Source organism: Lutjanus erythropterus, chromosome 17 (genome assembly GCF_056507025.1).
Source record: "Lutjanus erythropterus isolate fLutEry1 chromosome 17, fLutEry1.hap2, whole genome shotgun sequence".
NCBI lineage: Eukaryota > Metazoa > Chordata > Actinopteri > Lutjaniformes > Lutjanidae > Lutjanus > Lutjanus erythropterus.
The window spans coordinates 2,678,609-2,704,412 of NC_139333.1; the positions used below are offsets into that span (position 1 = coordinate 2,678,609).

Below are 25,804 nucleotides of genomic sequence, written 5' to 3' on the forward strand. Positions count from 1 at the left end.
CGTTTACAACAGTGTCCCTCAGGGGCCGTAAAGCACTGAGCTGCTGCTTGAGCACAATAGACAGTCTGATAAATCTCCTGGTACATTTTTTAGTGAAGCATGATTGGTGGAAAAGGGGCAGTTTGTGGCTGAAGATGATGCCAGTGCAAAAGAAATCTCTCCCTCCCACTTCCACTGCATCGTATCCTGCAGAATGTTTTTGTTTTTCTGTCATAATAATGCAGAAACTTTAACATTGCTTTGAAAATCAATCGATCAGCACACATTTTTTATAAATTCAGCCAAATATTCAGTTGAAGGTAATGTTTCCCAACCCAACAAGAGGTCACAGGATGAATCTAAAGGGTCCTTGCATGATAACTGGTGCAGAAAATAAGATGTAAGATAAAAAATAAATTAAGCTACAATAAAATATGCTATGAATAATGCTAATGATACTTATTTTTCAGTTTTTTTTTTCTTTTATTCTTTGCCTCTTTCTGGATCATTTACCTTCTTAGGCCTGTACAGGTTATTCAGATGAAACAACAGGTGAAAAATCACTCCTCAAAGCAGAAATAGGCTGGTAAGCACCAGTTTAAGCCATTTGTTAAGGTTAACTGACAAAGAAATATGGTTTCACCTTCTTAAATGTGATAATTTTCTGCTTTTCTCTGTTTTATATCGGTGTAAAGAGAATATTTCTGGCTTTGGAACTGTCAGTCAGACGAAAACAAGCCTCTCAAGCAACCAAGGCTTCACCTTTTCACTGTCCTCTGACATTTTATAGACTAAACAATGATATTCAAAATGATCACTAGTTGCAGCCCTGATTATGAATAATGCCTGTGGCACTTGAACTGAGAAGTCAGGTGAAGTGGTAGTAAAAGAGGAGACGTTACGTCAGGATTCAGAGAGCGGGAGGATATTTTTGTTGTCCTTGTTGCTTCTCTTTCTCTGCATCTGGATCTACAGAATGTTTGTTTCACATCTCCTTTATAAAGAAAACCTCCAGGCCTGTGGAGCTATTTCCCAACACACAGAGTGCAGAGTAGTAACACCAATTAAACACACAATTAACATCCCGTCATGAGAGGAAAGCCATGATGAATGAGGAGAAAGTGGGATTTTCTTTCTGTGTGTGTGAAACACATGTGAATGACGTGAGAAAACACTTTCCACCCATTTATACCTGTTTCTGACACGTTTTTAATGGGATGAGATCCGAAGAGATGGCAGCACGTCATGAGATGAGAGATGTTTGTGTATCAGGGGCTCTGCTCTCTGTTTACACCTGGTCTTAACATGCGTCTTGGGTGATCTGATCACAAGCAGACACTTCTAATTACAGGTGTGAATGCACGCAACACACATTGAGATTCGATTGCACACACCGCATTCAGAGGTCGTCCGGGCGGCGTTTGGCCGCATTCTTTCAGCAGCGTGTACGTAATGTATCCTGGGCCACACTGAAGGACCGCCTACTCAACTGATGTCCTGTAAGTCCACATGAAACAGCCATTTGGCTCATCGTAATGCAAATTACGTGTTTGGACTCTCTGACCTGCCGAGATGAGCAGCAGATGTTTGTGAACAAACTTTCAACTGATTTCCCCACTGAACAAGTAACCACATTATTCCCAGGGTCCCTTTTAAAAATTGCACAATTTTGAGAATTGTTGAGCGAGAAGAAAATTACTAAATGAAAGAATGAAACAGCCACTGCAACTTCTTCGTACCTTCTCCTTGTGAAAAAAACACTGTGTCGACCTGCCAACAATTAGCAGCAGTTTGAACACACCGTTTCTCCATTTACACTAAATTTATGAAAGAAGACAACACTTTATTGGCAGTAAACATTTCTGATTACATATATACAGGAAACAGGAAACAGGACAGGTGATGGATGAAAGTCTGAAAATCACCCAAAGATCTAACAGTTCATCCCAGAGCGGACATGACTTTGTATACCAAATTTCATGGCAATCAATGCAATATTATAATGGTGAGATGATTCACTCAAAGACCACGAATGTCAAACCTTCTTACAGTTGCTGAGATATTTCAGTCTGGACCAAAGTGATGGACTGACATCGCCGTCTCTAAAGCCTGTTGTTTTCAGATGAACCCTGACAGCCAGAGCTCTGCTTCATGTAAATCACACTTAAACTTGTGTCCATAGAGATATCTGACTGCAGCTGAGAAGACTCAAGAAGGTGCTTACTGTACGTACAAATGATGACTGGCGTCAGGCCAGAGGCACCAAAATCAATTCCATCCTGAGATCCATTTTTTTTAAAGCTGACAGGTGGGCTTCAGAGCCGGTTAACACAATTGTCTGTTATTACTTTCAGCCTTCTGGCAGTTTGTGTTTTCTTTCACCTCAGTGAAACAAAGGAAAAAGGTTTGTCAGTTTGAGACGTTGAACTGAGGAAAAAACAAAGAGTAGGTGTTGTTAGCTCTGCACCATGCATGTATACAGAATGTGCGTACCATCACGCAGTGCTGTTTGGTTTCATTTAAAGGAAACCTCACATCATACTGTTTCATAAATTACTAATCAATCTGTGATGAGTCTAAGTTTTGACACGTCTCATGCTCTGCAGAGGCCCTGCAGCCAGTTTTTTTTTTTTTGCACCAATGGTTCAGACCATCTTTAATATGAAATAAGTCAATAAATACTGGACACACAAGCACACACCGGCCCTCCCAGCACACGTTTTATATGCTGATTGTGCTCACTGTCAGCAGAAAGTAGGAGCAGCTTTTGGCCAGATTTATATTTTGAGTAAGAGGGAGCTTCAGGCGAGGAGCGGGCTGATTGGCAGTGGCATGAAAGGCCAGCTGGAATCTAATTATGGCTCCGTATCTGAGAGCGATCACAACATGTGTACGCCGCATACAGCAGGCCTGATGTATTAAAACGACTTAAATAATGGAAGAGGAACTTGGCTGTGGTGGATGAATGTACTTTAATGTATATCAAAGTAGTTGCACTCCCCAGGGATCCGTTATAAAACTGTGCTGTGCTGGAGCTTATAGAGTCTTATATACTTTATGATTTTCCTGCTCATTCAATGTCAGAACTAAAAGGAACAAACTTACTCAGAGTTCATGACAGGTTATAGCATACTGTATGATTGACGTAGCCTGTTTCATGGCTGTGGGGGAAAAAATAAATATATATTGTGTATGTAAATTATCCCGACAGAGTTTATATTTATGTTTTAGAGAGTTCATGTACAAATACTAAGCTAACATTATGCAACAGAGATTTAGGCTAAAAATAATATTTACCTCAGGAAAAGTCTCAGGAAGGAGTCTTGATTGCCATTAATTGATGTTGACTCTGCTCGAACATGTATGACTGTGAAGTTTTTGGTTTAGAAGCGGTTATTGGTGTGATATTCATGGTACAAGTATAGCTGAGCTCGGGTACAGTGGTTACCCGGTTAAACGAAAACCTGCAGACATGATGTGAAACAGTGTGCGGTGCCTGTGGAGCCAACCAGTCAGAGCAGACTGGACTTTTCGGGAGCCTCCCAGCTTCCTGTTAAAGGAAATGCATAAATATGAGGAATCAAATAGCACTCTGCTAGCCGTTTGTTGGAAACTTTAAGTACCCATCAAAAACAGGGCAAAGAGAAGACTGCACACAGTTTGTAGTAACTAGATTTAATACACATTTACTGAGGTCGATGCAGCATAAGCACTAAATCAAGTGAAATAATACAGGTTTTAATACAGCACCCCTCTACATTAAAATGCATCATGATTAGGTCTAAACAAATAAACACAAACCTCCCACAAACCTGTGGCTGATGGTTGGTTGGTCAGTTTTGACTAACTGTAGGTTTAGGGCTGAAACCCTAAAACAATCTCTAAAATAGTTTAATTAAGAAAAAAATGCCAAATAATTGTACTTTTGCGCTTCTCAAATGTTATTCGGACAAACAAAATATTGTTAAAGTTACCACTCTGGAAAGTTAGGATGGGCATTACTTTGAATTTGTTAATATTTCATAGATTTGACGATTCATCAATTAATCAAACAACATTTTAGAGATTTATCAGTTTGATACTGACAGTATTTATGAGCATTAGAGGTGCACTTCATCTCAGTCTCAGAGGCAATATAATGTCATAACTGACAGAAAATAGCAATTTTTTTCAAAGATGAACTGATTAACCTCGAGGAAAAAGAAAAATCTGGTCCCAGGTTGTGACCTTCTACCTTTTTACCTTAGTCTCTCTGTAAACAGATACTGTATCTACCTGACTCTAGGTGAGGACAACTTCATGCTCAGGGCAAAAGAGACAGGTTTCACAGCTTCTGCTTTCTGGTTTGTGTCCCTGTATGGTTTTTGTTTCCTTGTCAGAGCTCACAGGGTGTTCCAGAAATGTCATATTATCAGCGTGAACAAAACACACACACACACACACATGAACTCCAGGGTAAAACAACCTGATGACTCTTTTATGATTCTGTGGGTAATTTACACAGAGTATCTGTAAAACGCGCTCATAACTGCACACAGTCTGAATCTCCTCTAGCAGTGTTTCCCGCCTCCATCTCTCAGCCTGGCAGTAACTCTCCGGTGATTGACGGCTCCCTCGCGGTCGCCCTGACCTCAGCATGTGGGTCTGAATCTGATCAGCATGGTCGCTCGCTCGCTGTGCGTGTTTTTTTTGTAGGCTACCTGAAAGCCTCTCCACCTCCGCCGTTTGCATGATTCATAGGTGGCCTTCACCTTCCTCTGCTGCTGCCACGTTGGCTTGTCACCATTTAATGTTCGCTGTGGGTGATCGGTGCATGTTCAGCCATTGTGCGCCCACATGAAGGACCTTGTTCAGTCCTCAGAAATTGTTCTAAATGATCATATTCATGGAGCTGATTTACTTTAACGTTGCTTCTGGTTGCATTTTGATTTGATGCTCCTGCCTGAAACATGTCAGGGTCAAACGCTCGAGAATGAGAGACGACAGGTTTTAAAGGTTTGAGGTGACACTGTGGCTCCTCCATGTGGCACATTAGTATATCAACAGCCAGTGAGACATACTTTGTTGTTACAGAAAGTATACATTAGAGAAGAGAGCACAGTAAAACTGTGCAGTAAAGATAAATATATCCCAAATCATGAGCCAAAAACTTAACCACTTGATCTTAAAGTCTCATCTTCCCATAAACATGTTAAAAAAATGTCTCAGCTGATTAATTACAGTGATACATTAAATGATTGATAAACTGAGGGGGGAAAGTGCTATAAATTATTTTATTTATAAATTATATTAAAGCACAATACTGTTTTATAATTTAGATATTCAACCATTTTTACCGTTTAAAAACTTAGCTCAGACTAAAAATGTGAATATAAAATTAACAGTAAAAAATAACCTGGCTTGTTTAAAGAAAAATAATTAACCAGATAATTGAACTTAGCTAAAATGTGAAAGAAAAGAAAGGTTACCTTTCCTCATTATTACCCCACAGGTGTGAATTAACACAGCTTTCAGTAATTGAAGCATCAGATGGAAGGGTTTGTCATAACATAAAATAATTTAGGTGTCATTCACTGATTCATGTCTAATTTTGACTTTCAAATGGTCTAAATATCCTGACACTTATTTTAATTTTCCTGATTGATCTGTCAAACCATGTCACAGTAAATTAATGGAGTCATTACTTGGAAATCAGGACTTTTCATGACTCTGCTACACCTTGTATTTTAATATTGACGAGGGACTATATCTTTCACTTTTTCTCACTTTTTATTTTTTACGGCCTGCATAGAAGGTGGAAAGGATGAGATTAATTGCAGGGTGTCTGCAGCTGTTGTCTCGTCTCCCGTGTCGATCCTGGGCTATTAGTGTCATTACAGAGACACAACTAACAGTTAATCAGCAGGAGGGTGTCGTGTCTGAGAGCCACTAAACATCTCACTCCGTCTAAGAAGCTGTGGACAGTGAGAGTGTAATATAGACTGAGGGTGGAGGAGAGGTAGGCGAGGAGGAAGTTACGTTTATGCGAAGTCTTTCGACAGGTTTTATATAGAACCAGGAAAAAGTTCTTTTGGCTCCCTGATACCAAAGTGAACCCTTTTTTCATCTTATTATAAGCACCTGCAGTCTGTTGCACCAAAAGTCTAGTTTTAATGCAGATTATTACCAACTTTTGGTTTATGCATTACTAAAATAAAAGCTGTTGCACCACAAAAATAAGTTCCAAATTCTAAGTAACAACTAAATGGTTACACATGCCAATAAAGTAGGTGTTAAATCATGAAATTTCACAGGATTATACTCACTGATGGTAAAACAGAAGTTCTTTCCGCCACACAGAATCATTTGGTCATTAACTGCATGCCAGTGAGCAGTGGAGTAATGCAGTAGAGAGCTGATTTATTTATTTATTTTGATGTTCAGTTTTGATCCAAGCTTATTATGATGTGATGTGCTATGATGTGACGTGGCTCATGTCAGACAGAAAGCTAATTTGGATGGTAACCATGATGATGGAACTCGATCTCTTTGATTATTGATTGGACGTAAAGTCATAACTTAGGCAAGTGGCCAAACTAGTGAGGTTATGTCCTGAGTAATCATTGCACAACCAATTTTTAGAGGCCGATTTAGTTAAAAACAAAGCAGTAGTTAATAAGGCTGTAGTGCCAGCTTCGCACCGTAACATCTGAGCAACCCAGTAATGAGTAGAGGAAAATAAAGGTGATTAAATGTACGATGACCCACAGTGAAAGATAATCATAAAGCTAACAAGCACAAGGAGAAATGGAAGATGATAATTGCTTTTGCACAAAACCATAGCCTCATAAACACTGCATTATTTTTTTAGTATAAGATACTGTTTTTCTCCTTTTTTTTGCCAGACCTGACCTGAAAACTTGCAAAGAAAGCCCTCAACTATCTCACTTATTTACCATGAATATCCCTGGGGTATTAATGTCAGACTGAAGTGAGGAAATTGAATTTAGTTTTGGCTTAAAAGCATTTACATCTTTATGGTCTTGTGTCAGATTTATTAAATGTAAACAGATCAAATCAGATCTTGAGTCGTGTGGTTAACCAGTTAACCCCGGATGAACTCAACCTTTATCTGGATTTAAAAAAACGCACTGAGAATCTATCATTATAGTCTGTTATTAAAGCGCTCAGAGGAGGTGAACCCGGCTCTGCAAGATTATTACCGAGTGAATAATATCATTATCAGGGCCACTTCATAGAGCTGAACGTCTCACCCTGGTTGTGTTAATGCCATTCTCTGTGCATTATATTACATAAGACCAAAATGATACGCTCTTTTCAAATGGTGATATTTTTGTGTCCCCACATCTATATTATCCATGGATGATCTTTTAATTAGATCTCTCGGTCTGTGCAGCTCCGTGTTCACATTTGAATTAACACACTCGCTTATGCTTCATGTCCATGTCCAATAGCCAAGTCCCTCCACCGAAAGCTTTTTATGTCCGTCCACCGTGGCGTATGAGTCTTGGTGCAGAGTGTACTTGTATTATAAGTTCTCTTTGTACTATATCTGCTCAGATTTTTCGAGCACTTTGTTCCCTTAAATGAGCACATTTATGAAGACAAAAATCTTTATGGTAAAGAGCTTTCACTTCATGTTTTAATATGAAGGTTTAATCACAGACTGTGGACAGGTGGCGACATCACTGGTTGCAAAAAGAAGTCTTATAGTATGTAAGCTTATGAGAAAATGAGTCTATTTCTCACTTGATTTATGAGCTCAGTAAATATTTTCCTAACAAGTTTATGATCTCAATCAAGTCTTCTTCAAGACACCATGATGTTCATTTTGTCAGTTATGGTCCCATTTTGGTAAAATAGATGAGAAAGCAGCATATTGTTTAGGGTGAGGCTGCCTTGTGATTGACAAGTGTCTACCACAGCGTGTCATCCAATCAGGATTAGGGCTGAACGATTAGGGCAGCAAATATGGCGACAGCCATAATGCCAAACTCGAGGCTTCAAAAAGGTAGTCCACAAACTAATCAACTGTCTCATTTAATTCATTCCTCTTTTTTTGTTAAGATAAATCTGTCATTGAGGCAGAAAGACATGCAAATGAATTCATGAATTAGCTTAGTTGGTAACCTAATTAGACATCTGGTGATGCTTGTGATTACAGCACAGCATTAGGTAACTTAAATGCCTCATTTAAATTCATGTCTTGTCACTAACAGGTTGATTTTTGTATCTAGACTTTAGGTTTCAGCAGAATTAGTGTTCCTTCGCGTAGGCTGCTGACTTTCTCAACAAACAAGCCATCCGCGGTCATTAACACCTCATACTGCAGCTCAGTGCTGTCTGGCACCTTGAGAATGCTGTTTCACATTATCCAACAACCGTGGGAATCTTCAAATGCTTTCAGTTACATGAGAATTACCTGAGGAAAAACGTTTTGTGCGTGTCAAGGTAAAGCTGGATGTGGATGAGTGGTTCCACTTGTTTGCTGGAGAGGAGATGTCCTGTATCTCAAAACAAGCACTAAGAGGACTCGGTGAACTGAGTCGTTGAAGGTGAAAGCCAGAAACAGCAAAAGGGTGAGCGAGTTTGTGCTGGAAAGGCTCTCATTCAGCTAATCTGCAGGAAATACAGAACTCCGGTCACCATTATCACACAACAGAGACGTGTATGATTAGACAGTCTGTGGAGCTTGATTTCTTTTGTTCTAATTCATGGTTTTCAGCCCTGATGTGCTGTGAAAATCAAATTGCTGTGCATTTGGAAAATGTCAAAGCGGCAAATGAAAGCACCATTTGTCTGCTTTTTATATGTCATGACTGTGAAATATGATGATTTAGTTTAGTATGGCATAGTCCATTATCTGCTAAAGTCAGTCAAAACATCAGTTGCTAAAGGGTTGATTCACCCAGAATTTTGTCTGTGGTCATCACAGGTTCCTGGGAAATGAAATTTCTGTTGCTTAAATGTTTTGAGAGCCACAAATAAATTACAATCACCTCAATTCAAATTTGATCCCTTTGGCGTTGTTTTGGCACATTAATGCTCAGGGCAGAAGTTGTCTTGTTACTTCAGTTTGTGGCATCCTGCTCTCAGATCAGGTAACTGTAACCCAATATTGCTACTAATCTATTTATATAATGAAGAATAATATTCCACTAATATTCCCGTTTACGTGCAGTCGTGCATACTCCAGATGTGGCACAGTGACTCGTCTGGAGCCTTTTGAGCCATTTCACTTCTCTGACTTTGCGATACTTGCAAACCTGTTGATGTCCAAGTCTTTCAGAATATTTAAGAAGTAGCCATGTTTTCTGTGTTTCTCTTTCTGAGCAGAAATGCGTGATTTTCTTTTGTGCATGCATGTTCAGAGGAAAATTAGTGTGCATATTAATGTATTCAGTGAGATAATGTCCTAAAAAGAACATGCCACCATGTTTTTTAACGCCATCTTTTCCCTTCCTCTCCCCAGTACGTGGAGGCCATCAGCAATAAGCAGGGCGAGCTGGACAACTACATCGCAGAGGGCTACAAGAACGCTCTGTCTGAGGAGAGGAGGAGGTACTGCTTCCTGGTGGACCGGCAGTGTGCCGTGGCCAAGAACAGCAGTGCCTACCACGGCAAGGTGAGAAGGCACAGCCACAGCCGGCCTCATTCTTTCACTTCCGAGGCAAGATGGCATCGATAGCTCTGCTCACCTCCTACAGACAGATCTGAAATCACTCGTTTGACCATCTGCAGGTTAAATTCTGAGGTTATAGCTGTGTTTAATTTGGTTGTTTTTTAGATGTTTAAGGTTCATATAACTATTGTTTCAAAAAAACATTCAAAACATTACTGTAGCAATCACATCTGAAAATTTACAAATGTAGGTCAAACGCATCACACACTTTCAAATATACTACATGTTTTGTTCCCATCTTTCTGTCTCTGTTACGTTCTGCATTTATCCGTCTGTTTCATTCAGGAGAAAAGTTTTCCGCTCTTGTGTCTCGGCTTCGCATATTCATCAGCGCAGCCAGGAGATCACTCAGGGGTTTTGTAATAACCAAGAACATAATAAGGAGAGCGTGTCCCGCCCACCTCTCGTCCCTTCACTGGGGACGTGAAGTGTTAAAGTGAAGTGAGAGAGACGGAGAGGTGGAGGGTGAGTGGGTGAGCAGGAGGCTGAAGTGGGGGGAGAGAATGACCTACTTCTGCAAGAACACTCGGTTCAGACTCACTGTGTGTGGGCGTGAAAGTGTCTGAATGAGTGATTGATAGACAGAGGGAGGAAGCACAGAACACAAACCGCTGATGTGATGATGCAGAAATGGCAGAAAAAGATTTCATTAGCCTTAAACTCAGTTACAAAGTTTCTCTCAAGCAAAAATGCCAAAACTTTCTATTGTTCCAGCTTCTTCAACATGAAAATTTGATGCTTTTCTTTGTCATATATGACAAGTTAGCTGAATGTCCCTGGGGTTTGCATGATTCGTGAATAAAACGAGCACTTAGAATACCCAACCTTTGATGTATGCTGTGGCAAATCCTGGCATTTTATAGACTAATCGATCAATCAGAAATAGAGAAAATTATCTGAAGACTAATGGCAGATTAATTATAGTAAAAAAGTTTGGATGCACCAAGACCAAGCCATAAACTGTTCTTGCTTCCTGAAAAAACATTTTTAGTAGGATTTTCTGCAGTGGTTGCATTCAAACTTAAAAGTAAAACTCACCAAAACCACCTTTGTTCATCTTTCCACTCTTCCAACAATCACCAACTCTGGTTTGGTCAAAATAAATCCTTAATTTGCCGTGTTAGATTTGAAAATAGTCTGGCTTTACAGGCTGTTTTGCTCTCATTCCTCCTCCAGCTCGGTGCTCTTGTTGTTCGACTGAGTGGGCATGTACTGTTCTGCTGAATGAGCCTCTGCAGACCATTAAATTGGCAAAATAAAAGGACAAAAATCGCCCCAAAAGAACAACTGGCGAAGGACTCAGACAATCGCTGATGGCCGTTATATTCATCTAATTTCCCATGCCTAGTTGCCAGAGCATCACTAGATGTTGGTTAAGCGGTAGCTTTGGGTATATACTGAAATTTTGAGTAGCATGATTTTTATTAACATTATATCATTAACTAGTGTTCAGCATAATGTAACGCAGGGGTGAAAGGAAGTTAAATATACTGAAATTACTGTAATCAAGTCGTTGTGGGTACTTGTACTTTCATGAGTAGATTTTCAAGTTTGTACTTGTACTCATACTGTGCATTACACTGTTATCCTCTTAGTTTCTTTTAAAATCATAATAGATTAAAAAAAAGGTATTAATCGATATTTAATCAGTAGTCTAGAAATGGCAGTAATTAAACTTGACAAAAGAAATTGAGAAAGAAATTTATAAACCATGCATTTTGTATCTTAACGGTCTGGCTCCATGCATACATGTTCTGCTATAGGGGAAAAACCCAAGATGCAGCGACGGTGCTGCTGCAAGATGGTGTCTGTGGTAGAATATTTGCACGTTGTATTAAAATGACTGAAAATCACTGCAAAAGAAAATGTAGCAGCTGTTAGCTTGGTTATCGTTACATGCTATTAGCATCCCAGGCAATAATTTGCCATTTTAATTTGCCGCAACTAGGAGGTCATTCTTGTTTTCCAGGGACTTTGAAAATGTAGGCTGCAGATGCTACAATGTCGCTTGAATCAAGTGACCAATAGCAGGACTTGTACCAGCAGTGTACATCCGGTGAGTCAGACTATAAGCTCACAAGAAAGTACAGTGTACTGGATAATGCTGGCTGCCTATTGCCACTGTAATGATGGCAAAGAGGACTGGAGAAAATGGTCTGCAAGAACACCATTGATGATTTCGGTCTCTGGGCTCTCTTTGCTTACCCGGTACATTTATAAATTGGCAAATCTCCCGCAGACTCAGTTTCTGTAAGCGAGTGGTTCTCTGTGCTGCGGTAGGTGAGCGGGAAGGCAAGAATGAAGGAGAAAGAGCCACCGTCTGCCAGTCGATTTTATCAACTCACCGGTAAAGGCACTGATCCACCTACGCTCTGCCTTAGCTATTTGAAAGGGCTAACTGAGGTCGGAGTGACTCATCACTTCTACCGGCGGCAAGAAACACTGAGAGAGACTTTGCTGCACACTCATAGAAACACAAGGGTGATATCTCATTCATCCCAACTCCATTAATCTCTCCAGTCTCTTGTGAAAGTTAATGGCCACAAGACGCAAGACTTTCAAATCATTAGCTTTAACTTAGTGAGCATGAATCCAGTAACACGACGCTCACCCTGTCTGTATGAATTTGTTTTTGCTGTATTTTTATATGTGTGTATGTGTTAATTTATTTGATCATTCATCCCACACCCTGACGCCCACACACACTCAGCAGGGACAGACAACCTTGGAAACACACTGTGTTTATCCTCCACACCATCCTGGTGGAGTTAGGACTGTTTGAGCAGCAGTATCTGTCCAGTATTCATAAATTCAGGACTCCCTCGTTTATTCACCGACGATGAATGCAAATGAGGAGCGTCTTTATGTAACTGCCCTACTGTATAATGTATGGAGGAAATGTTACGCCAGCTGAGAGCTTCTCAAATGAGAGCATTCGTAAAGAGGATTCATATCTCTCACTTTATCCCCCTGCCTCTCATCCCTCTTCTCATCTCTTGTGGCTGCATTGAAGATAAGATCAGTTTTATTGATCCCACACCGGGGAAACTGTATGCCCCCCCTTTTCTCTTTCCTTTCCCTCTTCATCTTGAATCTTCTGCTCATGAGGATAATGTGATGCTGTGTTGATGTCCACAGGGACAACTGCTTACGTGGCAGAACATCTCAAAAACTAGTTAACAAATTTTAATGTAATTTGGGCCAAGTGATTAATTTGGTGCAGATCCAGATTAATATTGCAACATGGGGAACTCTTTATAATTAATTGTCAACATACTTTCTTTAAATTGAAATAATTACACATGCTACAGTATATCATCAATGAATTTTGATGCAGATTAAGGATGCATGATATGGTCGGAAATAGTCATATTGCAATTATTTTGACAGATACTGCGCATGTGATATGATTCATGATTACTGGGAATTATCATTTTTGCCAAACAAATGTGTTTTCTTACATCTGGAGATAAAAGATTTGTGATCCAGACCATCTCTGCAGCACTACAGTGCTAAATCCTGCTTCATCTGTGATTTGGACTTTGTCAAAAGTAAAAAATATCAGAAAACTGTGTGGTTGTAGAGCAGTGGTTCTCAATCTGGGGGTCACCAGATGGTCGTGGAGAATAAAATGAAATAACATATTGTGGCAAGCAGTAAGGAATGAGAACCAGAACGCAGCTCCCAGTGAAATGAGCCCCTTAAAGACATTCTGCTTAAAGGACAAGTGCTCAAAAATATGCAAAATACAGCAAGAAATGTAGCAGCCATCTCGTTTAATGGGTTGTTGCAAAAACCAGGCTGATTATTATAGAGGGTTGTGACTCAAAAACGTTGAGAACCACTGCTGCAGAGATTATTTTTGCTCTTCGATTGCTTTTTAATTAGACAAATGAATGAATAAAATGTGCACAGATAAATAATTTCACTGTACGTTTCATGTAGCTGTGATAAAATAGAACAGTACTGTTCTGTCAACACAAGTCTCAACTCCTTCCTTCCTTCTTTCTTTCAGGGGAAAGAGCTTTTAGCCCAGAAGATCCCAGTGTGGCAGCAGGCGTGTGCCGAGCCCAACAAACTGCCAGACCGTGCCATGTTCCTCGCCCAGCAGATGAGCGGTGCGGCGGGCGTCATGGCTCCTGGTGCTCATCATCCAGGCATGCCCATCTCTGAGCCCATCCCTGGTGCTAAACCCCTGCCCGTGCCTCCAGAGCTGGCAGCCATGAGGGCCAGTGGGGGTATGGGACAGCAGGTCTGTTCTTCTTCTGCTTTTAAATCATCATTCAGTCCACCTTGGACCTGTGCACTTTGCAATATTTATATCCTTTGTATATAATAATAGGTTTCTATAGAAACAGCAATTTTAGTGAATTGCCATATTCATGGGCTGCTGCAAGTGGTCACTGTGTTGGTGGATCTTTATACTGCAGTAAAATGTCACTCACAGTAAATCACACACATTTGGACTTCTATCCTTGTGAGGACCCTCGCTCACATTTTGCATTTCCTAATCATAGCCTTAACCTGCTTCTATGCAAAAGCCCTAAACCTCAGGCTGCATTCAGACACAAAGTGAGGCATTGCAGCAAAATCACCAGTCCTGTCATTCATCATGAATGGGGTTAGAGCGTTTAGGCTGTAATGGGGGGGGTGCAGGGGCTGCCGTGCCCAATTCTGTCGGAATGTGGCCTAAACCTGCTTCTAAGATAAAACCATAGACGTATATAAAGGTAGACGATGTATTGGCTCCCCAAAAGTGAAGCCAAAACATCTCAATCCCCCCTGGTGGCTGGCTGCAGTATAGGTCATAAACTCCACCCACTCCATGTTAGCAGAGCAGACACGGGCCAAAGTGTTCATTTTTCTGATAAGTTTGGTTTTAATCAGTTATCTGATGCTATTAAAAGTGGATTTCTCATCATGATTGACAGCTGAGCTCTGCTTGCGAGGGACCTCAGTACTGCGTCTCCAACCCCGATTACTGCCGTGCAGACTCTGGATCCTGTCGTAGCTATCGCATCTGTATAAAGATGGCCGATGCATCTCCACTTCCTCCCGCTGTACAAATATGAAGCCAAAATATCCCAAAGTCTGTAGCTAAAACCCTAAACTTAAGTCTTAATTACCAAACGGTCCTTGAAAAAGTGAGACCAGTTGAAGCCAAACTGTCCTCCTTTAGCACATGTTCCCACTTTCCAAAACTGTCCCCACTCTCACTCAAGCTGGTCCTCACAAAGATAGAAGTACAAACACACACAAACACAGGTAAGTGTTGCCTAATAAGAGCCTTAATAAGGACCTGGATTGTGTCGAGGGGGTGTTGCCCCCGGACGTGGCTGCTGCATCACGAGAGCCCTTAACGCACCCTCAGAAAACTCGTTAGCGAGCCATGCTAATTAGCTTTCTGCACAGAAAGAGGCTAAAATTCCTCACATCCCCGGGCTCTTTTACACCCTTCCCCCTCCTCCCCCTCCTGCAGGCCTGGTTACTGAAAGGAAAAAAAAAAAAACCTTCAAGATTCACATGAAAGACCGCCTCAGTTTTGCTCGAGCTCCTAATTAAAAACGCTGGTGCACATTCAGTGGCGTTTTATGTTCCCAGATGAAATACACTTTGAAAGTCTTTGCAGTCTCCCAGTAGTTATTCCATATGTTTATCTTTAAAACAACACAAATGTAGTCTTTTCATTAATCAGCATTTCCTGACCCAGATCCACTTTCCACCTTGTTCATCATTATTAATGAGTCAGTGGCAGTGTTACATAACAACTCTGGGTGATGTAAAGAGACAGAGAGAGTGTCTTAAATGCCTGTATGCAAATTTCATCATCTTTGCAGAGGCTGATGGGAGCTGTAGATGGAGGGATGCCGGTCATGAACGGCACGGCCGGCGCTCACGGAGGAGAGGACTACCAGCAGTGGATGGAGGGCAAGGTGGCCCAGGGCAAGGTCTCACCGCAGACCCAGCGGCACGGAGGGGAGGTCTACTCCAACACCCTGCCTGTGCGCAAAGTCGCCCCGGCCAAGAGCAAGACCACACTGAGTAAGAACACTTACTCTGCGCTAATGTATTCATGTTTTATCACCCCAAAAGTACACAGTTTTGTTTTAGTCCATTTATCATCAGCACATTGCTCTTTAGTACGCACAGATTCTCTGAACATACAAATGTTGAGGTTTTCATTATTGAGAAATATCTCACCAAACTCATAATTATAGAACGATGTGCACACGTCTCATGACCGAGAGCTAATCATTTATTTAACCCGAATAAATATCTTTCTTGTCAGCCTATTTTCTTCCATATCAAGTAACAGATTCCATAATTGGGCTCTACAAATCTTCCAGCGAGCCTCATGTGGTAAATGCTCATGTTCTCTGTCTGCTGGATGTGAAGACAATCATTGGCCAGCTTTAATAACTTTACGAGCCAATTGTCAGTTTCTTATGGAGGTCGCGTATTTCTTGAAAAGTATTATTGCATCTTGAAGATAAAACCCACCAGAAGAGCTGCTGCCTGGATGTCGCACACAACCTGTGAGGTTTTAATAAGAAACAGGCCAAAGCAAGTGGGAATAGAAGGATGTGATATTAAAAATGAGAAAGAGGTTTTCAGTAAAAATAGATGTAGGACAGGGACAGGTTTCTCTAAAAACTGAGTTATTTCAAATTTTAAAAGTTAGCTATTGTGCAACTACTAAATCACTGAAGACTGGAGATATACATCAATGGATGTACAGTAGCTACACACCATGTTTTTCACCGATCAACAGTGTTTGTTAGAGAGACTTAAAGCTGTCCATCTTCTCATCATCTCTCCCAGCGGAGACCCGTACGCTGCCCCGGTCCAGCTCCATGGCTGCAGGGCTGGAGAGGAACGGGAGAACTCGGGTCCAGGCCATCTTTTCTCACGCAGCCGGCGACAACAGCACCCTGCTCAGCTTCTCTGAGAACGACGTGATAACCCTGCTGGTCCCCGAGGCCCGTGATGGGTGGCACTACGGAGAGAACGAGAAGACGAGGATGTGAGTGAAACTTTTGTAACTGAAGAAAGTTTGTATTCCAGTTATGTTTGGTGGAAAGTAAGGCCATTTTCAGAGAAACCAGTAATTAATCTTTGGTGCACGTGCCGTCACTGTTTATGTACGTACTGCCTAAACCGAACATTCAGTTTCTTATTTTTTTGTGATGCTAATTAATGTTACCCCCTCATCTCTTTCAGGCGAGGCTGGTTCCCCTTCTCCTACACCCGGGTGATCTCTGACGGCGATGGCAACTCCATGAGGCAACTTCGAGTACACAAGTATGTTTTTAGGTGTTTTGGAGATTCTGCTTTTGTCCAGAACTACAAGTCATCACTTCAGAAAACATAAACCAAATGAAAGTTGTTGTCATTTTTTGTTTTATTTAGGTTAAATATTACTTCTGATTTGATGAAACTTTATTGTTTACATGTCACTTTTTAATTTATATTGATTATACCATTAATTAACAATAATCTTCAAGTTTCAGCATCTCATTTATAGCTGAACATTGAACCAGGTTTGGTTTTCAAGCTGTTTATTTCACAAATCATGCCTGGAGGCTGATACCTGAAAATGTGCTTTTTAATGAGCACATAGTGAAGTTCAAACATTCAACTGTAGGAACAAGAAGAGAAAGTTTTTGAGTCGAGGGAAACTTTAAATGAGCCATCATGAAAGCACTTTCAAATAGCAACAACCCACTGGTGGCTCCCCTGCAGATCTTCCCCATAAACACCCACAAGCGAACATATTTGTTCCCTGATTGGCCCTGAAGGAATTGTCGACATGTTTACAAGTTTCCTCATTTTCTTCACACCTGTGTGTTTGCAGCCTCCATGGGAAGAGCAGCAGCACAGGCAACCTTCTCGAGAGAGAAGACATGGCTCTCTCCGTCCCTGATTACAGCGTCCACTCCCGTATGGCGGCACAGAGTGCCGCTGCACTGCATAGCAGACAACAACGTCCCTACAGCGTGGCTGTGCCAGGGTTCTCACAGGTGGGGGGCCTGCAAAACAAACACACACACACACACACACAGACACACACACTGGCATCTACCCACACATGAGTTCACACGTGACACACGAGCTGAGCCGTCACCCAAAACCTGGCAGGGATCTGCGCTTGTCTGTCTCAGAAAGTTTGGCGGAAGCTTTTCTCTGCGTGCTGCTGACCTGAGATGCAGCGCAGGAATAGCTTTGCTTTGACAGGCTGTCTCTTCCTTTACCAGCACTCACAGCTCTCTTGTGCCAAAAGCTTGCAGAGAACGCTCTGCTACATTAGTTTATATAAAAGCAGAAATCAGTTCTCCTTCGCTTCACACGATCCTGTTTATGGAAGGTCGAGTGTGAGATGCGGCACAGCTCAGATTGGAGAAGTCTCCCTCTGCGCCTGGCTGCCTCTGAGGGAAGCTCCTCTGACAGGCGTCGGTTGATAACAGCGAGCGTTTGCCCGGCTAACGGAGAGAAAGAGGAGGCAGTAGTGGCGATGAGGGAGGGGTGGGGGGGTTAATTTTTCAAAAGACAAAGTCAGAAGTAGACTTATGCAACGCTGAACCCTTCTCTATCAGCTTCCCTCCTACGTCTCACCTGGAACATTACATGTGGGCGATGCTTAATTGCTCAGCAGTCATGTAACAACTTAAACTGTTCTTTCCGCCTCACCGCATTTATGGATGAAAACATCTCTGCTGGCTGACATTTAAGGGGGACTGGGTTTTGTCATCGGACTTATTTGCACTTTAAAGTGTCTGTTAATCAAACGTCTAGATGTTTTCTGACCTGCAAATCATCAAATCAGTGCTTACTGGGTGACCGAAGCATTTCAAAGAGCTGCATTTGGTTTGAAAGTGAGTTTTTGTAGACGGTGACACACAACTGAGGATTCAAAAGTGTTAAAGTCTTAGGACTTAAAAAAAAAAAAAAAAGTTTAAATGCTGCTTTCACAGACATTTAAACGCCTTTGACTAATCCACTTGTAAATCATCAGTTTTTTGTGCACAATAGAATATCTTCAGTTTTACCTTGCTGTCAGACAGCTTTTTCTGCTGTTCCATAAGGCAAATATCACTCCTCAAAGACACCAGACTCCATTTGAGAAAAACAGCAATTTTACCTCACAGAACACAGAAGCTGTTGGTCTACCGCTGCCTCGATGGGTTAGTTTGTTTGTGTCATTGTGTGACTTCGATGAATCCACACTAACCCTTTAAAACACACATTAACACAAACAAACTCCTGCGCTCTGTGAGGTAAAATCACTGGAGTCTGGTGGTTTTGGACAGAGTGATATCTGGCTTATGTAACTGTGGTTTCCCATCGGAAAAGACTGTCTGACATCGAGGTAAAGTGGCGCCAATACTCTAAAGATAGTGAACACTTTGACTATGAATAACACTGACTAGATAAGTGCCTTATACAACCCACTTCAAAATATCGTAACTTTCCCTTTAATGTTTACTGGGCAGATCAGACAATCAAAAAGAGTAATAATGTGTGAATCTGGAGTGAATATTGAGAAGAATCACTTGAGTCAGAGAAATCATATGAACTTTATAAGCTCTTTGTTTGCTTGTATGTTTGTAGTTACACAGTTTTGATATTGGGCTCAGGCTGCTGGAGGAAGAACCTTGTTTGGTTCTTGCTGCAGTTTCTTTTTTATTCAGGCTCTTTGCTGCCACCTGCTGGCTGCTGTGATCATTATAGTTACAAAAGCATTGATTATATAAAGCTTTATCTGTCTCTTTTTTTGTCTTTACAGCAAGGAGTTGAAGAATATGAGCCCCGCTTCCCCACAAGGTAAGAACCACTTGTTTGCTGTTAATCTTTTTTATTTTATATGGAACAAAAATCTGATTAAATTCAGTTCAGTCAGTTTAAGTAAAACATAGCAAATATGTATTTTAAAAAATGGTTGGATTTGGTTGAATTCAATTGGGAGTTGTTTTTGTGGGTGGGAAGCCAGTGAGGGATTGTGTCCTTTTTGCTGGACGCTGAAGACGGAGAGTTGAGGGATTGGGAAATGTTGTGGCGCACAGCCTGAAGTCCAGACCCGCAAACACACAACCAGCAGGACACACCGCCACTTTTTGTTTTGTGTTGTTTTCTTTGTGCTCTTTTATGTTTGCATCCTGTTCTGTTTTCACTCGTTTGATAGGATAATATAAGTGATAGTATAATAAAATATTTATAGTGCATATTGGTAGAAGACTGGTTTTGTATTTGACTCTGAATTTTAAGAGGGACTGTAGAAATAATAGTTTCTTTTATTTAAAAAAAACAACAAAAATAGATCATATTTTAAGGCATGCTGTTGGTTAATTTGGTTTCTGTGTTAAGCTTAAGTTTCTTTTTGTTCTTTAATATGAAAACACTCATGCTTTGACCTCCCAGCTCCTCCTCATGCCCCCCATGCACCATGCAGCCCCAGTAGCGCTTCCACCTGCTAACTGCACCCACTCACCCACCCAATCCCTGATCAACTCACCCCGCTTCAAAGCCTCTCATTCACGGTTAATTTGATTAAAGCGACCGTCATGTCGTAGGAAGTTGAGGTTCAGATGGAGTCGAGCTGTTAGGCTGTTGGTTTCCATGTGTCCTGGTTGTGTTTGCTGCTGTTTCTCCTGAGCCAGCCCACCTGGAAGCCTCTCCCTCTCTTTGTCCACAGTTCCACAGAGGGCAAATTGATTTCGACAGTGTGAGGACAGACAGACAAACAGGCACAGACTCAGCCAGACGATGCGATAGGACAGGCACCTCGCTGCCCCCCTCGACAAACCCCTTCCCTCACCCTTCTTCCCCGCCTCCCTTCTTCCTTGCTTACGGCAATAAACTCTCCCCGAGCCAATCAATGAAAGGAAGAGGCTTGGGTCTGTATCCCCCTCCACCCTCTCTGATCTCCCTCCTTCCTCTCTTTAATCCTCCCCTGTGCTGTCTAACTGGCCGGTCGCCACACCGGGCCACTGGTGAAGCCTTGGCGCAGAGCCACGCCAAAGCCAAACCAGAACAAAACGGACTCTTGTGCCATCCGAATAATCAAAATCAATGTGATGGACATTTTCTCTGAGGAAAATGTATCTTTTGCTTGTCTTTCATGCATGTACATTTCTTTTATATATCGCTGGGGATTATATCTCCCCACCAAAGGAAGCAGATTTTCACAAATGTCAGTGCTCTCCATCACAATGACGATGTAAAGGATATGTAAATCAGGGTGTGAAAGAAATGATGTTGATCCCAAAGAGGATTTTCATAATGTAAAAAAAAATGACATTACAATCAATACTTTTACTGGGTCTTTCAGTATTTAACAGTAATTTTACCTTTTCATGCTGTGAGGTTTTGTATTCCTCTGAGATGAGAGGCCATGTATCACGAGTAGTGAACAGCTAATGTAAATGTTTTAACTTATGGAACGGAGACGATGTGACAGGAATGTTTACTGTACATAAATGTGCCATACAGAAGTGCTTGTCATACAGTATCAGTAACAAAAAAAAAACAAAAAAAAAAAAAAACGCACCTTATGAAAGTAATAGTCTATATTTCTGACTCTCTGTAAACAAACTTACTGTAACGTTTTCAGTATCAGCCTTTGAACTTGTTCTCCAACATCTTTGTGGAGGGACACTGTGCTCAGACACACAAACCCAGGTGCTCGGGCTCCTCTGATCTGTTGTGGTGTGTGAATATCATGCCAAGGCTGAATGGGGTCAACTATCCCTCGTCCCTGAATGACATGCAAGGCTCTGAGTTGGGTTTAGTGCTGAAAATATTAGTTGTTTAGCAGTGTTGGACTGTAATTTATTACTCATTACTGTTTTCAAAAGTAATATTAATACTTGTTCAAATTGTTCTGATATAGACGACGTATTGAAAATGCTGGATAAGGTACTGGCGAGTTTATGCACCGATCTGATTGTTTGATCATTTATTATTTTCTCTAAACGGGACCCTGCTGTCCTGCGGGGTAATCACCGGTAAGTGTAGCTGAAGGAATTTTACAACGCTGTCCTCAAATGGGAATTTTTCCACTCGCTGAAAGTGAGCTAGCTTCGAAGACGGAAACGCACACGTGACGATTACAAAAATGATAATATTATTACTGGAGTTTTATTAGTATTTCGTGAAACTGAAATTATACTTTTATGCATCTGTGAGTATGCATCTTCTAGGGTCCGCTTAACGTAAATTCCACCGTCGGGGTGCGTGTACGTAGTGCTGTGCAGACTTGTCAGTAAGACCATCACGCTGCAACAAGCTACAGAACACCATCTGCACTGGTACGCGTCCGTGGCATCTGTAGCTGCCCATGTACGCGTTCATTTAGTAAATACGTATGCAGTCATACAGTATATACAGGCCTTTACACGACTCGTTACTGTGGAGAGTTATAATGTTACTGTAACGCATTACTGCCCAACAAATGGATCAATCACTCTGGCATTTTGACTTTTTCTTTTAATATTTTACAGACTAAATAACTAATTAAAAAAAAAATCAGCTGATTAATTGCTAATGATGTTGCAGTCCTAGATGGCTTAACCATCGTTCATGCATGAAAGAAAAGACAACTGGTACTGCTGCTGTTTGGCTCGGTGCACATCTTCTCGAAACACTGCTTTTCATTTGAAACCATTTCAAATCTTTTTCTACGTTCGGACATATTATAGTGCCTCTTACTGTGACTAACGTAAACAATAGTTTTTATGGCTTTAAACTTATTGTCAATAACGGATATGCCGATGAACTTCTGGGTCCAGAGATTTGAGTGAGGCATCGGCAGCATTGCGATAGTGAAACAGGGTCACCGGCTTCAAAGTGGTGTTTACACTGTGCCACGTTTATCCAGGGTACAGATTTACGGCACAGCCTCTCTGTAGCCTCGAAGGGGAGAGGAGTTCATTTGAAGTTGAAACCTCATTCAGCCTTCTTGTACTGTTGTCTTTGCAATTAAAAGGCTTGATTTTTAAAACCTCAGTGAGTAAAAAAAATAACCATCATGTTTTGAAGATATAAAAGAACTGTTTGTCTGATTCTCTCTGTGCTAAATAAAGATGCTGGTCTGCTTGTCTGTATGTCAGTCCAGTTAGTGCCTGTCTTTACTAACCACTGTCCGTCCGTCTGTCGACATCTAATGTCCACTAACTTGCCCACTGAGAATTGGTTGACTTCTAAATCTCAAGAGGTTTTTACAAAACCAACCAAGTACTGTCTTTACCAAAGAGAGGAGGTGAAAATATAAACTGCACCTCTCCCATGTCTCCTACTCTGCAAAATGTCTGTCTTTACCAAACACTTAAAGGGTAATTCTGGTATATTTAAACCTGGGCACCATTTTCACCCATTTTTGGATACATAAAGTTTTGGAATTGGTCCAATAGTTCGCCTCAGACGGCATCTGCAAAGGATGCAACATAATCCTAGGAGGCAAATGTGCCTGTCAAACAAAAACCACTGAGAGTGCTTGTTTTTGCCTCTGACAGGCTCAGAATATATTAAAATGTTACTCTGGATCCTAACTAACCTTTTAAATCACCAAAGTCACACAATAAGACAAATAAATTAACTAATCAAGGCAGCAGTAGACCTGTGACTCCCCCGTTTTGCAAGGTAAAAATGATCCGGTACAGACTCCTTCCTACAGGACCAAATCCAAAACTTTTGTAAAAGTCGAGCCCAGTTTTTTTAAAAAAGACCAGAATTACCCTTTAATGTGGTCAAGTGTTTAAAGAGACTTAAAATATTTATTTCTTAAATTTAGTGAAAAATTGAGGCAGATACTGTCAGTTGTTTCAAACAGTTATTAAGCTTGTGTCACTTTCCTGATCAGCGTTTCCACTTATTTAAGAAAAATATTTCAAGACTTGATTGGACACTTGAGTCAAGATGGACTCTTTTTTTTTTTTTTTTTTTGCATTGTAGAAATGTTTCCCTTGCTGCGTATGTCTGCTGTCTCTCTGCTCTCTGCTCCTCTCCTCTCTGTTTGTCTGTTACCTAACACTCGTCTTCCCCCTCAGCTTTGCCAACCCCCCTTTTCTTTTCCATCTCTGTTTTGATGAATTTAGAGACAAAAGTCGAGTGCAAACGACTGGAAGCTGCCAGTGTTTCTTCTTTCTCCACTAAAATAAGCCCAAGGTATGACTGCCATTGCTGCAGAGATAGCACACCAACCACCTGTGGCCGAATAACTCCTACTATACATCGACTGATGTGCTTTTATTTTAAGGGGTTTTATTGTAAAAGAACAAAGAAAAAAACACCTAAACATTGTACAGAGAATTTATGGACATGCATGCTTTGGGGGCACCACAATGTATAACATTGATGACCTCAAATGTATGGTGAATTTCTACTCTTAAAAAGTGTGAAATAAATTTATTCAGCTGGACCTTTTTGGCTGTTTCTGTTCATTTATTTTTATCCAGAAGGCTTTTACATTCCAACAGACAAGTAGGAAGAATTTAGCCTTTGAATTTTTCTTTCTTTTTTGTTAAAAAAGCTTTTCATTCGTCTCTAAATTAGTTTTTGAAGGCCAGTGTGTTTTTCTTCAGTTTTTTTTTTTTAGCTTTGCAGAACTAATATCTATATTTTAGAGAAGGCAGTTAATTAAGCTCTTAATTCTGAGCTTAGTTTCCTCACAGCGTAGCTCTAGACGTCTCTGAAAAGGTTTTATTTGCTTATTAACTTCATCTTCAGGAGAAGTAGCTCAGTTTCCTTCTCGTAGTTAACAAGTTTCTGATCATCCTCTTGCTTGAACACATTAACTAGCGGCTCTTCTTGCAACATTTGGTGCCACTTCTCATGTCGACATTTCTGGAACCGACTCCGTTCCCATCATAACCTCCACCGGCCTTGTTGCATGTAAAGCGTGTGTGTGTGTGTGTGTTCAGTGCACAGTAGTAGTTTCACTGCATCCTACCCGCCCTGACCTGCCACTGCCATACACCCACTGGCCTGCTCCTCCTCCTGCTGCTAGCAAAGGTACCTTTTTTAACTCAACTGTGTGTGTGTGTGTGTGTGTGTGTGTGTGTTTGTGTTTGTCTGTGTGTGTCCTAATCACAACACATTCATTTTATAGAGCCACTGTCTTTCTGTTCTGCCTCACTGTCTTGTTGTTTATTTGCCTGTCTGTGTGCCTGCCTGTTGTATTTTTGTCGTAATTTACATGTTAACACAGTGACTGTTTGTAGAGTCGTGACATGTTTAGGATTTTATGAATGTTGCACTTTAACATAAGTAAATAAACAGCACAGTAATTTTAGACACGTCTTGTAGTTTTACCACGGATAAGTGAGACCATCACTGAGTCTGACCGGCAGCTTCAGGCCTCAACGCTGCATTTTGTACCTGATGAGTCACAGGGTTTGTTGGAGGAAGCATTCTCATCCTTCACTCGAGTAAAAGTAGACCACAATGGAGAAAAAAATCTTCCATTTTAAACTAAAAAGTGGAAAAGTATAAAGAGTAAACTGTAGTCAAGTATCAAAAGTAAAAGTCTTTGCTGTATAGAATCGTCGTCCTCAGCATCACCTGTGAACTAAAATATGTCAAACCTGCAGGGTACCTGTTTATGTTATTGTCAAATGAAAAACTTTCTATCTCTGGTTTTAGGGAAAAGACGTTGCATCATCAAGCTAAAACAAGGTTTATTTTAAAGCCTTTCACGTTGATGTCCAGGCCTGAAAATAGTTCCTTAGAAACTGACATATTGCTGCAAGCAGTGGTAAAATGTAACTAAGTACATTTACTCAGTATTTCCATTTTCTGCTATTTCATACTTCTACACCACGACATCTCAGAGAGAAATATTGTACTTTTTACTCCACTGTATTTATTTGTTATATTTAGTTTGCAGATTCAGATTAAAACAACAGTAATAAGTTATGTATTATTGTAGATTAAATGTATAACATTATTAAAATGAGCATGACGTTTTCCAGCTGCAACATCAGAGGGAGGAACATGTTTATGCATCAGTGATTATATAGTATATATGATTCTGAAATGGACCATTCTGCACTTTTACTTTTGGTACTTAAAGTATTTTTAATGCTAATACTTTTTTACTTTTACTTCAAGCTACAGCAAGGAGTTTTTAAGTGTTAATGTTTAAGTGAG

At 40.8% G+C, this 25,804-nt stretch overlaps 1 protein-coding gene across 4 annotated transcripts in view; it reads left to right on the forward strand.

Annotated features, from left to right (window-relative positions):
- The window catches only part of baiap2b (BAR/IMD domain containing adaptor protein 2b), an 82,564-nt gene that overhangs the window by 54,685 nt on the left and 2,075 nt on the right, over window positions 1–25,804 (forward strand). For 2 of the 4 annotated variants that reach the window (XM_084741200.1, XM_084741202.1), the window contains 7 exons: window positions 9,452–9,604; window positions 13,677–13,913; window positions 15,499–15,703; window positions 16,484–16,685; window positions 16,883–16,963; window positions 17,517–17,682; window positions 19,446–19,483. In XM_084741200.1, coding sequence (XP_084597326.1) covers window positions 9,452–9,604; window positions 13,677–13,913; window positions 15,499–15,703; window positions 16,484–16,685; window positions 16,883–16,963; window positions 17,517–17,682; window positions 19,446–19,483 — 1,082 coding nt within the window. Of the gene's footprint in view, window positions 1–9,451; window positions 9,605–13,676; window positions 13,914–15,498; window positions 15,704–16,483; window positions 16,686–16,882; window positions 16,964–17,516; window positions 17,683–19,445; window positions 19,484–20,351; window positions 21,238–23,751; window positions 24,075–25,804 lie in introns of those variants that run through there. The other 2 variants (XM_084741203.1, XM_084741204.1) reach the window with 2 other exon arrangements.